Genomic DNA, 13,230 nt, shown 5'->3' with positions numbered 1-13,230 from the left:
TCACGTTGCTAGCTTGCCCGTTCTGTTTTAAGCTGAGGCACTGCCCCCTCTGTCTTCCCTCCTCAGCTAGGTTTCCAAAGGCAGAGGAACTGATTTTGTCATCACGTGGCCAGGTCCTTTACACACACTGGCAGGGCACAGGAAAGACTGGGCTAAGACAGAGTGGGCTCTCAGGACTAGCAGAAGCCATCGCCTTGAGTCCGGTGAAAACACCCACCCCTCCAGCCACGGGCCACAAGCGCGGTCCCACCACAGCTGCTGCTGGCAGTGCTAACAGGGGCGAGGAAGCTGGGGCAACGAAGAGATGACAAGCTCACACGGCCCCCCACCCCCCATCGGGCACAGCTAAACTGGCCGAGGAAGGCTCTCACTCAGGAGAAGGCACACTTGTGTCGGCTCACACATGATCACATCAGGACAGGGAGGGAAGGGCTGGCAGACCATCCCAGGTCAGCACCAAAGATGGAGTCTGGAAAGGAAGAGGGGAAACGCGAGGCAGGCATCCCCCAGGCTGCAAGTGTGACTCATTGCCGGCCACACGGGAGGAGCAGAGGCTGCGAGGAGACCACGAGTTCAGGCTCAAATGCCTTGAAGACACGCAGACACCCTTCTTACACCCGGTCACCTAAAGGACAGCACCAAGTTTGGAACTGGGACGAAAGTCCCCTTGTGAACTCCCATCTCAGAGTCAGCACACAAAGTCAGCTCTAGAAATCCTCCGGCAGCCTCCTGATGCTCAGCCGCTGAGTCCCTAGCCTTCTCCTCGAGGGAGCGGCACCAATGACGTTGGGAAGCAGCAAGGAGGGGAGAGGAGCGGCCTGCACCCTGCCGGCCCCCCAGGAGCACACAGGACTAAGTCAATCGTCTGCAACTGTGACAGCAGGAAGGCCTCACTCCCCATGGAAGCACGGACCCAGAGTCCCCAGCTGGAAGCAGCCGAAGGCCACCTCAGTCAGCCGTGGGCCACTTAGCTTCCATATGCACAGAGGCAGCACAAGCCCTCCCTCACCCAGCCTCCCCCTGCCTCCCCCTGCCTCCCCCTGCCTCCCCTGCATACCCTCTGTGCTCCGGCCAAAGGAACAAACAACCTCAGTGTCCTCCTCATACCTCTGCCGTGGCTCAGGATGTTTCTCCTGACACTGGCACACCTCAGACCCGTCCATCCTTCCAGGCTCAGGGCCAATGCCTCACAGCTCCGTGCTGGAGCCCTGCAGCCAGCCATCGTCCCCCTTGGCACCCCGCACCCAGCTTGCCACCCCTCGCAATCTGCACCTCTGTCCCCTGGTGCCGCACCTTGGTGAGCACAGGCCTACCCTCCCCCAGAAGAAGAAAACTGCTGATAACCGCACACCCAGCACCCGCCTTGCTGAGTGAAGGCGTGACTGCGTGCCGTCTCAGGGCCCCTGCCCAAGGGGGCTCGCTCAGCCATCTCCTTCCGCCTTGGTTCCCAGGCCTCTTGAGGGACACACACCTTTGAGACATGTTCTTGGTCTTTACCATCAACTATTCTAGACTTCAAACAAAGTCCAAGCGTCTCAGTCAAATCCACTGCTGAATGTCAATCTCTGCTTTTACCTGAGGCACAGATGGCCCAGGAAGCATAAGGGCACATCCGTGAGGAAAGCAGGTGGTGAAAGAGACACCTTGGGTGACAATGACAATTAACGCCAGGCTTTGCTGGGCGTCGGGCCTTCCTGCTGCAGAAAGTGCCCGCGGTGCCTGGTACCAGGGTGGACGACCAGGCGAGTGGGCTCCAAGCGGCTATGCTGACTCCCACGCCACCTAACGCTGCCCAGATGGGTCAGCTGCTTTCTTCCCAGCCCCTGATGGGCTAAGCATCTGCGCCCCCCCCACCCCACCCCCATGTAGAGCTTAGGTGGGGGCCACTTCAGGCCACACGAGGCTGGAGAGGGACCCTGCTCTTCAAGTTCTTGTCCAGTAACACAGCTCCCCCTGAAGGGAAGGAAGGAGCCATGGCTTTGTGTCCTGTGCTGCAGGGTCAACGTGTGTCTTCCCACGGCTGCTGCCCACACAGAAGGGGCTTCCTGAATTCCCCGTGGGTGAGTGTGGCTGACCCTCCTCTGCCTTAAAACCACGTGACCAGGTACAACTCTAAAACCCGAGCCTCCGGCAGAATCTTTAGAGGCGGTACGAGCACACCGTCCTCTGATGGGCAGCCGACAGGGTACGTGACCGCAGGCCGGGCCAGGGGGAGAGACGTCTCTCTGCCTGGCGGGGGTGTGAGTCACACACAAGCTCTCTCTGGTCAGGAGTAGGAAGGTGTTACATACTGTTGCGTTTGCTTTCCTCTCCTCCTTCTTCCTCGTTCTCAGGATCGATGTCCTCTGCTTGGGTGATCCAATCCAAGTAGCCCTTTAGATCCTCCTCTAGCTGCTGCTTCTCCCGGAGCTTCTGGAAATCTCCCCGGGCTTTAGCCTTCTCTCTTTCCTTTGAGAATTCTCTGAGGGAGGCGGAGAGAACAAGCACATGTCAGGACGTCCCTAGGGACCTGCACCGTGAGCCATCTGTCCTGCTGCACAACAGTCTTGTGGCAGGACACACAGCACTGAGTAACAGCCACACAAGCACAGCAACAGAGGCCACACATGTGGACAGGACACAGGACGGTGTCTTCCTAAGCAAGACTGTGGGTGTCAGAGCTGCAGAGACCACATCAACACACATGCGCTGTCTCAGAAAATGAACAATCCCAAGGAGCCCAGGCCAAAATCACCATGTGCTGTCATGGCGGGTCTCCTGACACCCCCCGCCATTAGCTTGAACTCAGAGGTCCCCCACCTCCCCCAGAACGTCCCCAGATGCCAGTGGAAGCTGGCGTCACACTTCAAAGAGAAAGGACCCGGGAGGGCTAAGCTGTGGTCAAAGAGGGTACACACCAAGCTTAGGGCTTCTTCAATATTTTCAGCCAAAGGTAGCATTCCTGACCCTTGTGTCCAAACTAAGAGCCAGGAGGGGGCTCACCCTCATGGCCCGGTTCTCCCTTCCCACGCAGGAAACAGAGCACTGGTGAAATGCTATTGTTGTTCATAACCCTCACTTCTTGCCATGATCTTTCCCCAAAAGTCTTCCCTGCAGGAGATGAAGAGGCAGTACAATTTGTTGCCCATTTATGGGAACACCTGCCCTGGAAAGGCTTTGGCAGACGTGTAAATGTTCCCAACTGCTCGTTGTTTACTCCACCTTTCGCGTCTGCAGTCCTACATCCACGCATACACATAGAATCCCACATGTGTTCAGGCAAGCCTGGGAGTCAGGTGGATGATTACCCAATTTTCATGTACAAGGAACCATCTGCATTTCCAACCGCGAATGCTTACAGGAGCCAAGTTACACGAGTTATGGATTTCGTAAGCACGATTAAAAAGCTGCTAAAAAAGCGGATGAGATTCAGCACAGCTTCTGCGCACACGGCCCTGGATTCTGATGGAGGTTACCTCTGCCTCCCGTCTGCCGTCCTGCCAGCCCGAAGCCCCCACGTCTCCCTGTCAGGGACCTCTTCACCCCAACCCAGACAACCGACAAAGAGGGAAATGACCTGCCTTCATAAAGCCAACCCCTCTTGTCTCTCTTCCCTCTCGCCCTCCACCCTGGGCTATAAAAGGGACTAACAGGTACTTGAACGCTCAGCGACACTGATGCTTCAAGTTAAAAACTGGAGTCCTTACTAAGGCGCTACCCTCTGCCTAGTAAAAAAGGATGACCCTCATTTTTCCCCAGTCACTCACCTCCCGAATGCCCCAGAACCTGTCCTTGGTTCTGTCACGGCTGATCCATCCCCACCTTCCCCCTCTAAAAAATGAGGAGAGGGCAGGGCTATAGGGCATGCTGGGCCCATCCCACAGGGGAGCTGGCCTCAGAGGGTTCGCAGGGCGAGCCAAAGCTGATTAAGACTCAGATGCTTTCTGCACTCCACCCAGGGGCCTTTCCTGCAAGGGAGAATCCCTTCCTGTCTCATGTAGGAAGGGCCATCACAGGCGGCGTCTTGCTGTTCATGCAAACCAGACCCTCAGAACGATTTGGGGCTTCTAGGCCTCCCAGGCCTCCTGAGACACAAGACATGCATAACTCAGTTTTGGGGAGGTTCACCAAGTCAATATGAATTTTGAAGAAGTCACACCCAATCCATAATGTCCATCCCTGGAGAATGAAGTGGGGGCCCTGGAGGCTTACATGTCAACATGTCCCTTTTCTTAAATACATTGTAAAGAACAACCGGGAGGGCCTCATTTGTATAGTCTGCCAAAAGTAAGCACAAATCTTTGTGTTTTGATTCTGAACTTGAAGTGTGAAATTTACACGGTTATAATACAAACAGGGTATTCTTATTCCTAGAGTCATATCCTATCTGAGTTCTTGAAAAAGATTACAAAGATAGCAAAAGAGTTACCAGAAAAATTTAAGGGCTTTATAAAAGAGGATTTTGCTTTAATATCATATTTTATGAAGTGTTTTTTTGCATTAGAAATACAAAAAAAATAACTCTCTAACAAGCTCTATCGCTGTTGTACATTCTTGGTTGTTGAGACACAGGAACACATGCATAGATAAAATCCTACTATGAGTAAAATTTCTGAGAATAAAAACCATTGCCAGGCTTATGGCCCATTTATTTTAAGTAATAGTCGCTATTACACAAGTTCAGGTAATAAAGTTGTTGATGTAAACCCTCTGAACTGCTTTTAGACAGTTCTGAATGGTCTAATACTCAACAGACATGTAACATTTGCTGATTTGGACAGAACTGAGATTTGCAAGCGTAAATCTCCTCCTGTGGGCTCTAAGACAGGCTGAAGGAAGGGGGGTGGGAGGAGGGGTCTTTGTGATGGACCTAGACCACACTGGGCTCTCAGTCTGAAGACCTGGGTTCTAGTCCCAGCTCTATCACTTGTCTCTTCGGAGCTTGGGTTTTCTCAGCTGCAATATAGACACAATACTTGTTCTACTGTTTCACGGAGATTAAGACAATACTGTGGAAATCACAAAGCATTGGGCAAATGTGAAGTTCAAAGATATAATATTTAGCTGCTGAATCTGGGCATTAAAAAGGCAATCAGAGGAGCTTTCTCAAATACCAAAGGGAGGAAAACTGCAAACATCTCTGAGTGGGCTCTAAACTACATGATCCCAGAGGAACTAAGAGAAGCAGAGAACAACGCATGAAATCCTAGGCTCAGAGTGACCCCAATGGGCCAGCCAGTACCTCATCAATCCTGTACCCCTCTCTGCTCAGTTGAAAATAACCCATTCCCATCTCAACAATCCTTCCATTCTAGAAAATTCCCACCCAAGTCCACCGAATTTTGTATCAGCCTCAGTAGATGAAGAAAAAAAGTTTTCCATTTTGCATGAGAATTCATCATTTTAGAAGCCATTACTAAGGGACTAAGTAATAATCACTACTACAAAAGTTGATTTAACAAAGTTATTGGTAGAAACAATCTGACTTTTTTTTAATGTTTACTATTTTTGAGAAAGAGAGAGAGAGAGACAGAGACAGAGACAGAATCCAAAGCAGGCTCCAGGCTTTGAGCGGTCAGTGCAGAGCCTGACGGGGGGCTCAAAGTCACGAAATGAACTGTGAGATCATGACCTGAGCCAAAGTTGGACGCTTAACTGTCTAAGTCACCCTGCTGGTGCCCCAAAACCATCGGACTTTTTACAAGTGCCTAGAAATCTAACAACTCAACATGTGACAGAAGCCTACTTGTTCCAAATCAGAATTCTATTTATGGTGCATTCGATCAAAAGGAAAAAAAAGATATAAGAAAGGCTTCAACAAAAAGGCACCTGGCATTCTACCCTTTATGTATGAAAAAGGGGGAAATAAGGAAACATGCATATTACCTCAGGGTGTATCCAAAGGATAAAGCAGAAAATGCAGAATGGGGACAAATAGAAGGGAGGGGACAAAGCAGGAGGGATACTGTTAAGTATACCTTTCTCTATAGTTTTCACTTTTGGAACCACATTAATGTTCTACACATCACAATTTTTCAATTAAATCAAAAAGGATGGGGTGGTGGGGAAACAACCCTAAAGTGGAAGTGAATTGAGACGAATGAATCTGGTTGTATTTCAAACAAATACCACAACGACAAAGAAGAGAAAGACAAAACTAGCTCGGATAGCTTAGGACCCCTTGACTATATGCTCTCAGCCTTGGGCAGGATTGAGTGAGGGAAGAACCACAAGTAAATGCTAAACTCTTTGCAGGAGTTTTGTGTTTTGTAGTGCTATGGACAAAACAATGCTGGAATCATTTCGGATTTATTACAGGACTTAACAACTGAGTAAATGTGTCCGTGTTCCTGGGAGCCAGGGTCCTCACTGTGGAAGGAGGGACACAGAAACATGGAAGAAAGGAAGACTAGAAAGAACCCTCTGGTGATGGACTGGAATTAGAGGTGTTGATGTGAATTCGTGATTTCTACAAGATGTATATGTATGAATGTAAGTATGTGTATGTGCATGTAAATGCATACATTTCCCAGCTCTGTTGAAAGAATATGGAAACAAAGGCAGTCCAGTTGTTATGAGCACACGTGGCCCCCAGACTTTGGTCTCTAATACATGTCTATTAAAAGAAACCAAGAGTCGGGGTGCCTGGGTGGCTCAGTAGGTTAAGCAACTGACTTTGGCTCAGGCCATGATCTCATGGTTCGTGGGTTCGAGCCCTGCGTCGGGCTCTGTGCTGACAGCTCAGAGCCTGGAGCCTGCTTCAGATTCTGTGTCTCCCTCTCTCTCTCTGTTCCTCCCTTGCTCATTCTCTGTCTCTCTCTGTTTCTCAAAAATAAATAAACGTTAAAAAAATTAAAAAAAAAAAAAAAGAAACCAAGAGTCTTGGTAAAATGGCTGATTCCAGGGCTAGGGTAGAGTAGGTACAGGATGAAACAAATAAGGACATGCTAAAAAAAATTTTTTTTTAATTAAAAGCAAAACAAAAACACGATAAGGGCACAGGAGCCAGAGAAGTATCTCTCACTGGCTAAATCTAGGATAGAAAATGATGAAGTAGGAATAAAGTATTATATTTTAAGAAAAAAAAATCAGTCCACACGTCTTATAGACAGATAAATGAAAAAACAAGATGGTTGCCAGAGGAGAGGACAAAGGGGGATGGGCAACATGGGTGAAGGGCAGCGGGAGATACAGGCTTCTAGTTATGGAATGAATACGTTGCGGAAATATAAGGTACAGCACAGGGAATATAGTCAATGATACCGTACTAGCATGTATGGTGACAGATGGTAGCTACACTTGGGGCGAGTACAGCATAATGTATAAACTTGTCAAATCACTACGCTGTACACTTGAAACTAACGTAACATTGTATGTCAACTATGCTCAAATTTTTCTTCAAAGTGCAAAAAAAAAAGGCAAAAGCAAATGAGATACAATATTAATAAGCATCAAGTGAAGGGTACATGGACTGTTCACTATGTTATTCTTGTAACTTTTCTGTAGTTTGAAATTATTTCCAAAGAGAAAAAATTTTCAAGTGTTTGGGAAAATGTAACCATAGTAACCAAATGCAAATTTATGTTATATTTTCATTTCCGCTCACCAGCTAGATTGTAGGATCCTTCGGGAATGGACAATGTTGTACATTTCTTATGTTTTCCATTCCGCATCTCTGTCTCTTTCATGATGTCCCCCTTCCAGTAGTCATGCAGGTACAAAGCATATGAAATGAGCCCTACTCCTGAAGAGGCCAGAATGCATCAGGATAGAAAGCCCATGATTCCTGGAATCTCCCAGAAGCATGAAATGAGTGTGTCCACGCCCAGACATACCATCTGCAGCAGCTTTCACCATCAGCCTGTCATTTTCCCTTCCCATTTACAGGCCTCATGGGGTGGAATTTCTGTCTCCACGCTGCTGGAGAATCTTCCCTCCAGGTCTATGTCCTTCGTAAGGAGCAATTTCTCGGTGAGGAATCTCCCTGCCAGCTGGACATCATGACCACCAAGCATCTTATGCTGGCCAGTCTACACACACCTCACTGACCAAGGCAGCTGGAACGAGTTGTAGTCAGAGCGTTATCCTGGGGGTTCACCTTCCCCTTGACTTCAGGATGCCACTGCAGACCCTGGCTTCATCCTGATGGTGTCCTGCTCAGGAAGCCTCAGGGTTCCTCAACACTGCCCTCAACACTCCAAGGTCAAGTGCCTTAGCCTGGCACTTGGTGCCTTTCAGCCTTTTCCCATAGACTATTTCAGCTCCATTTCCTCACCTTATAAACATACCTCTGTATTTTGCCTACATTCTTCTCAATTCCTTAACTCTCTGAGCCTCTATCCACAGAACTCCATCCACCTAAGAAGCCTTTTCCCATCTTTGAATTCCAGCTTACCTATCAAGACCCAGATTTACCTGGCTACCCATTCAAAGAGTTCTGCCCTCTGAATCATCAGAGCACTCTATTCAGTGAACACCAAGACACGGAGGTGTGTGTGTGTCCAATCCCAGCCGGCCTCCTCAGCGAGGTATCCCTGACAGAGCCCAGTCCAATCCCAGCCGGCCTCCTCAGCGAGGTATCCCTGACAGAGCCCAGGCCAATGCCTTAAGCCCATCCTCATGGCAGATGGTCAGTGGTGATGGTGGGGCTGTTATTACCCTCATTACACAGAAACCGAGGTAACAGAGGCTCAGGTTGGTCAGACAAGCCCACCTAGCTCCTGAATCGGCCCTTCCAAGGACCTCCATGTGGGCCACATGGGAGGCAGAGAAAGAAGAGGGTAGCAGTATGAATGGATAAGGACAAAGAAACAGCTTTGGGTCAGTGTGGGAGGGGGGCTTAAATCTCAAACTATTTTGGGAGGATTAGGATTACCTTCCTGAAAGCAATGGGGAACCAACAGAAATCTGATAGGAGAAGAGTCCTTATCAGCTTTGTTTTATAGGAGTTCTATGTAAAGATGAGATCAAAATAAGAAAATGGTGCTGAGGCCAGAGGTAATCAGTAAACACTGAGTAATGGGGTAGGTTCGACAGCAATAACAATGTGAATCAAAAGTAACATGTTCTGATAAAATTCCCAACTTTCATGGACTATTTGGAAAAGCACCTGTGAGGGCTGTCATTGCTAACCCCCAGCCATCCCCACACTGTGGTCATCTTTACCTCTCCTCCCTCATGCTGGTCCCCTGGGTCTGCCCCACCCAGTGTCATCTTCTTTGCTAACATGAACCTTCCTCCAGGGCCAGGTGATGCCCCCACTTCCTGCCATGGGAACATTCCACGCCCATGCGTTCAGGAAACAAAGGCAGGTAGGCAGGTGGCCAGGGGGCAGAGGAAAGATGAACAGGAAGGTAGATAGAGATGAGACACCACAGAAGAGCCCCATTCCTGGTCCTCGATCTCCAGACGGCTGCCATGGAATAGAGGAAGCAGGCCCCCTGTGTGCTCCAGGGAGTGGGTCGAAGTGGAAGAAAAGTGATTTCAGTGCAATATAAGGCAGAAACCTCTAAGAGTCGAAGTGCACCAAAGACGAAATGTGCAGCACGGAAAGCAGCAACTTCTGGAGGGGGTGTATGGAGATGGAGACTTTGGTCGAGGACCATCACCAAAGCAGGAAAGCTGGAGTCCCCAGGTGTGGTACAGATCCTGCTGCTGTGTTTCCCCAACCCCACACGACAACCCCTCTTCTCACCCAGGCCAGCACTTGCAACACACCGCCCCGTACTGTGTCCAACCATGGCTGAGGCTAGACCCTCCTGGCCTCCTCTGTGGCTCAAAGGGAAAGCAGGACCCCTCACTGCTGAGAAGTGACCCCTTCCTCATTTTCTGCTCTCCTCCCATGGCAGCAGCCTGGTGCTCTTAGTCCTGGCGGCCAAGAAGTCTGTTGGCATCATTACCAAGAGGCCTGAGGGCTGAGGGAGTCAGATCAAGGGGTGAGTGGGGTTCTGGCTGCAGAGTGATGGTGCAGCCACACCCCCCGGGACACTCACATGGGGCTCCAGCAAAGCCCTGCAGGTGGGAAAGAGAAGGAAAAGAACAAGTAGAAGGCTCTGAGACAGGCACAACTCGAATCCATGGTCCTGTACCTGTAACTGCACCGGCCCAGGGTCCCACCTGTCAACCAACAATCTGAGCCCGCACAGCTGGGGGTGCTGCCTCAGTTTCCTTTAGGGTCTGTTTGGGTCATGGCCCCTTTGTTTGGGTCATGGCCTGTTTGGGTCATGGCCCCTTTGTAGTAATAACAGAAACAAACCTCTTGTGTATTTGGATTTCTATTTGGGGTCTTTAAAGTGTCTTTACATGCTGTCCCATGGGCTCCTCACTACCTCGGTGTGGGACAAGGATTACCACTCCCAACTCACAAAAGCCAAAGTTGCAGTTCAACAAGGTAGCATTACTGCCCCTGGATCATACGCTCAGTAAACAGGATAACCAGGCTCCAAAGTAAGTGCTCTTTCTACAGGCATCCTGATCCCACTGCCTCCTGGCATAGGAGTTGTGTAGACTGGACACTCATTGGTTAGGATCAGGAGAGGTGGGTCAAGACAGAATGCACCACTTACCCCCGGCATTCTGATTTTCCTCCAGAGCCCCAACTCAGGCTTAGCAAAGATGATAATACACTTCCCCCCACATGTTGTCCTTCTCTGCTCAGGGAGACAATCTGCCAGCCAGTCACCCCCACCCCAAGAGTCCCTATGCACATGCCCCACACTGCAGAGAGCTCCCAAACCCTGACATTGCCAGGATTTACAGGCCCTGACAACCTGCGCTCTGGGAGCCCTGGCTCAGTCAACACCACTGGGGAGACAGCACTTAGCCTGAAGCAAGCCATTGCACTCGTATGGCAGCTCAGGTCACACGTGACAGCCACTGCACAATTTGTTCTGGAATTTGTTATTTCTCAAATGCCCCATAAAATAAATGGGCCACTGGAAATCATGTTGATTTAGAGATAGGGTTTTTTCTTGGGTTGTAACGCTATTTGTTTAACCAGACCAACACAAATAAAATTTAGACACTTTGAAATTTGTGCACAGAGAGAGAACCAGCACAAACTAGTGTAAAAACCTCTGGTGAGCAAAGCCAACAGAGCCACTGGGACTCAGATTTCCAGTGAAAAGAAAGGACTCGGAAATTCACACATACGCACAAGCAGCATTCTTAAAAAGGCAGAGTAGGGGGGAGCTGAAGAAGCAACCAAGTTTTTATCAGTGGAGGCCAGTCTTCCTTAGACCTAAATCATTTCCCCTACATAGACATAAAGGAAATGGAACAGAATGAAAAAGTAGTTTGGTTCAAAAAATATTTTTATGTTTAAATCTAATTCTTTGGAAAGCATGTAAATTTAGTTTCTGTTCGAGGAATTCAGGTGTTATGTAAAAAAAAAGAATCAACAATGTGTGGTGTTTCACCATAAAAAAATTTACAAGACTAGCGCTCTAACCCCTAAGCTATGGAGCCTCACCATAACAAAAATTTAAATGAGCGGCAGGGGTTCCAGCTCAAAGTTCATCAAAATCCTTGGCTTTGTTCCAGTTTCCCTCAACCACAAAAGGCCCGGCATTAGCCCAAGGAGGCTCTCTTTGCATGAGAGGAGTGGCCAGAATGCCAGAGGTGGGCTTTGGGATGCCATCCTTAAGACCTGTTCCTTTGCAGAGGTCACAGGGCAAGGCGGGGGCAGGGGGAATGTAACCTGCAACCGTGTCCTTCAATGGCAAGTGAGGCATAGGCCTCCAAGAAGCGGGGGACCCACAGGCTGATAAGAGGGACAAGAGAAAATGGAGGAATTTTGTTTACACAGAGAATATGTTGGAGGAAAGTATTTTAACAATCACTTTTCCATCAAACCACATTATGACCATTCTTTGGGAACTCGTTCCTGAAAATAATCCCCACGGTGACTCTCTGTAAAGAGTGTCAGTGCCTCCTAATTTTTCTGTTCACAAAGGTTTGGGTGTCTTAAGAGATTTTCCCTCAAACCAATGCTCCCCTTTTCATGTTCTTGATTGCTTTTATTGACATAAAAGTCTACGAAAATGCTTTAAATAGAAAATGTCCATCATTTGAGAAGATGAACCATTTTCAAAGCAGGGGTTTCCTAACTTTTTTTTCCCCTTAGCTTTTAATGACAAGGTTATCTGCTGTGAAGAGCAGCTGAGCAGACCTACACATACCAAACCTTGGGGACTGGGTACATATGGCACTGAACAAGGGACAGGGACAGGGAGGGAATGAACTAATGCATGATCTGTCTGGCTTTTTCTCTCTCCTGGCCCTCTCTAAACTCTGTTCCTTAAACTCTGTGCTCCAGCCATCCTGAAATTCACTCCTTTCCTCCGAGGCACAGAGATCTTACAGCTGTGTGTGTGCTGTTCCCTATGTTAACCTTGACTGCTCTTCCCGATGCTCACCCACTCGCTGGATCAGCCTGGAAGGACATTTCTCTTACGTCCTTAGAGTCTCCTGGATAAGAGGCTCACTTGTATAGAATTTATTTCACAGCACTGCAGTTATTAGTTAATATTTTCTTTTACACATTAGACCATAAGCTCTGTGAAGGAGGGGCCGTGTCTTTCTTATCCTTGTATATCAATTCCTTGTCAAAATCGTTGGCCACTGCTCAGTATGAAGAGGCTAAATTTTAATAAACAGTTTTATAGACTCAGGTCTTACATTAACAACCATCATGTCAAAGACATGGATTGTGGGCTCTGCATTGGATGTATCTGATCACAAATGCCCATGTAACATTCTATCACCTAAAATTGTACCCGTTAAAAAACAAATAGAAATGAAGACAGTCAGAGTCCTGTAAAGTCTTAAAAAGTCCTCCAGGGAAATAAAGTGTATCTGGCATCTTAGAATGAAATACACTTTCTTTTTTTCACTGCATCTCCTTGTTGGAGGACAGAAGAACTGCTTTCTCTTTGAAGAGTTAGTTTCCATGGCTACCAAAGACATTCTAGTGCTTCCGGCAGAAAATTTCCCATGCAGGTTGCATGCTGAAAGTTACAGATTTCTTGTTTCAATCTGTTTTGCAGAAAACGTGTTTTAAGAGGCATTCTTCAAAAACATGGGTTCTCTCGTCTCTTATCACTTTCTCTGAATGAAATACATCATTCCCAATCAGATGAGCCAAGCCGACGTCCTATCTTCCATGACAGGCTTCAAATACTGCCACTTAACAAGTCACTTGAGAAACTTCTTGCTAGACTTGTCAGATTCCAGTTTTTAAAGAAAAATAAG

The 13,230-nt window shown here is 48.2% G+C and overlaps 1 protein-coding gene across 12 annotated transcripts in view; it reads right to left on the bottom strand.

Moving 5' to 3' along the window:
• Positions 1-13,230, bottom strand: part of CACNA1D (calcium voltage-gated channel subunit alpha1 D) — a 429,655-nt gene that overhangs the window by 101,410 nt on the left and 315,015 nt on the right. For all 12 annotated transcript variants that reach the window (XM_045051390.1, XM_045051405.1, XM_045051417.1 and 9 more), the window contains one exon: positions 2,292-2,461. In XM_045051390.1, coding sequence (XP_044907325.1) covers positions 2,292-2,461 — 170 coding nt within the window. The remainder of the gene's footprint in view (positions 1-2,291; positions 2,462-13,230) is intronic.

The sequence above is a fragment of the Felis catus genome, chromosome A2 (genome assembly GCF_018350175.1).
Source record: "Felis catus isolate Fca126 chromosome A2, F.catus_Fca126_mat1.0, whole genome shotgun sequence".
NCBI classification, from domain to species: domain Eukaryota; kingdom Metazoa; phylum Chordata; class Mammalia; order Carnivora; family Felidae; genus Felis; species Felis catus.
Note: the sequence above shows the minus strand (reverse complement) of the source record. Positions and strands in the feature narration are given on the sequence as shown.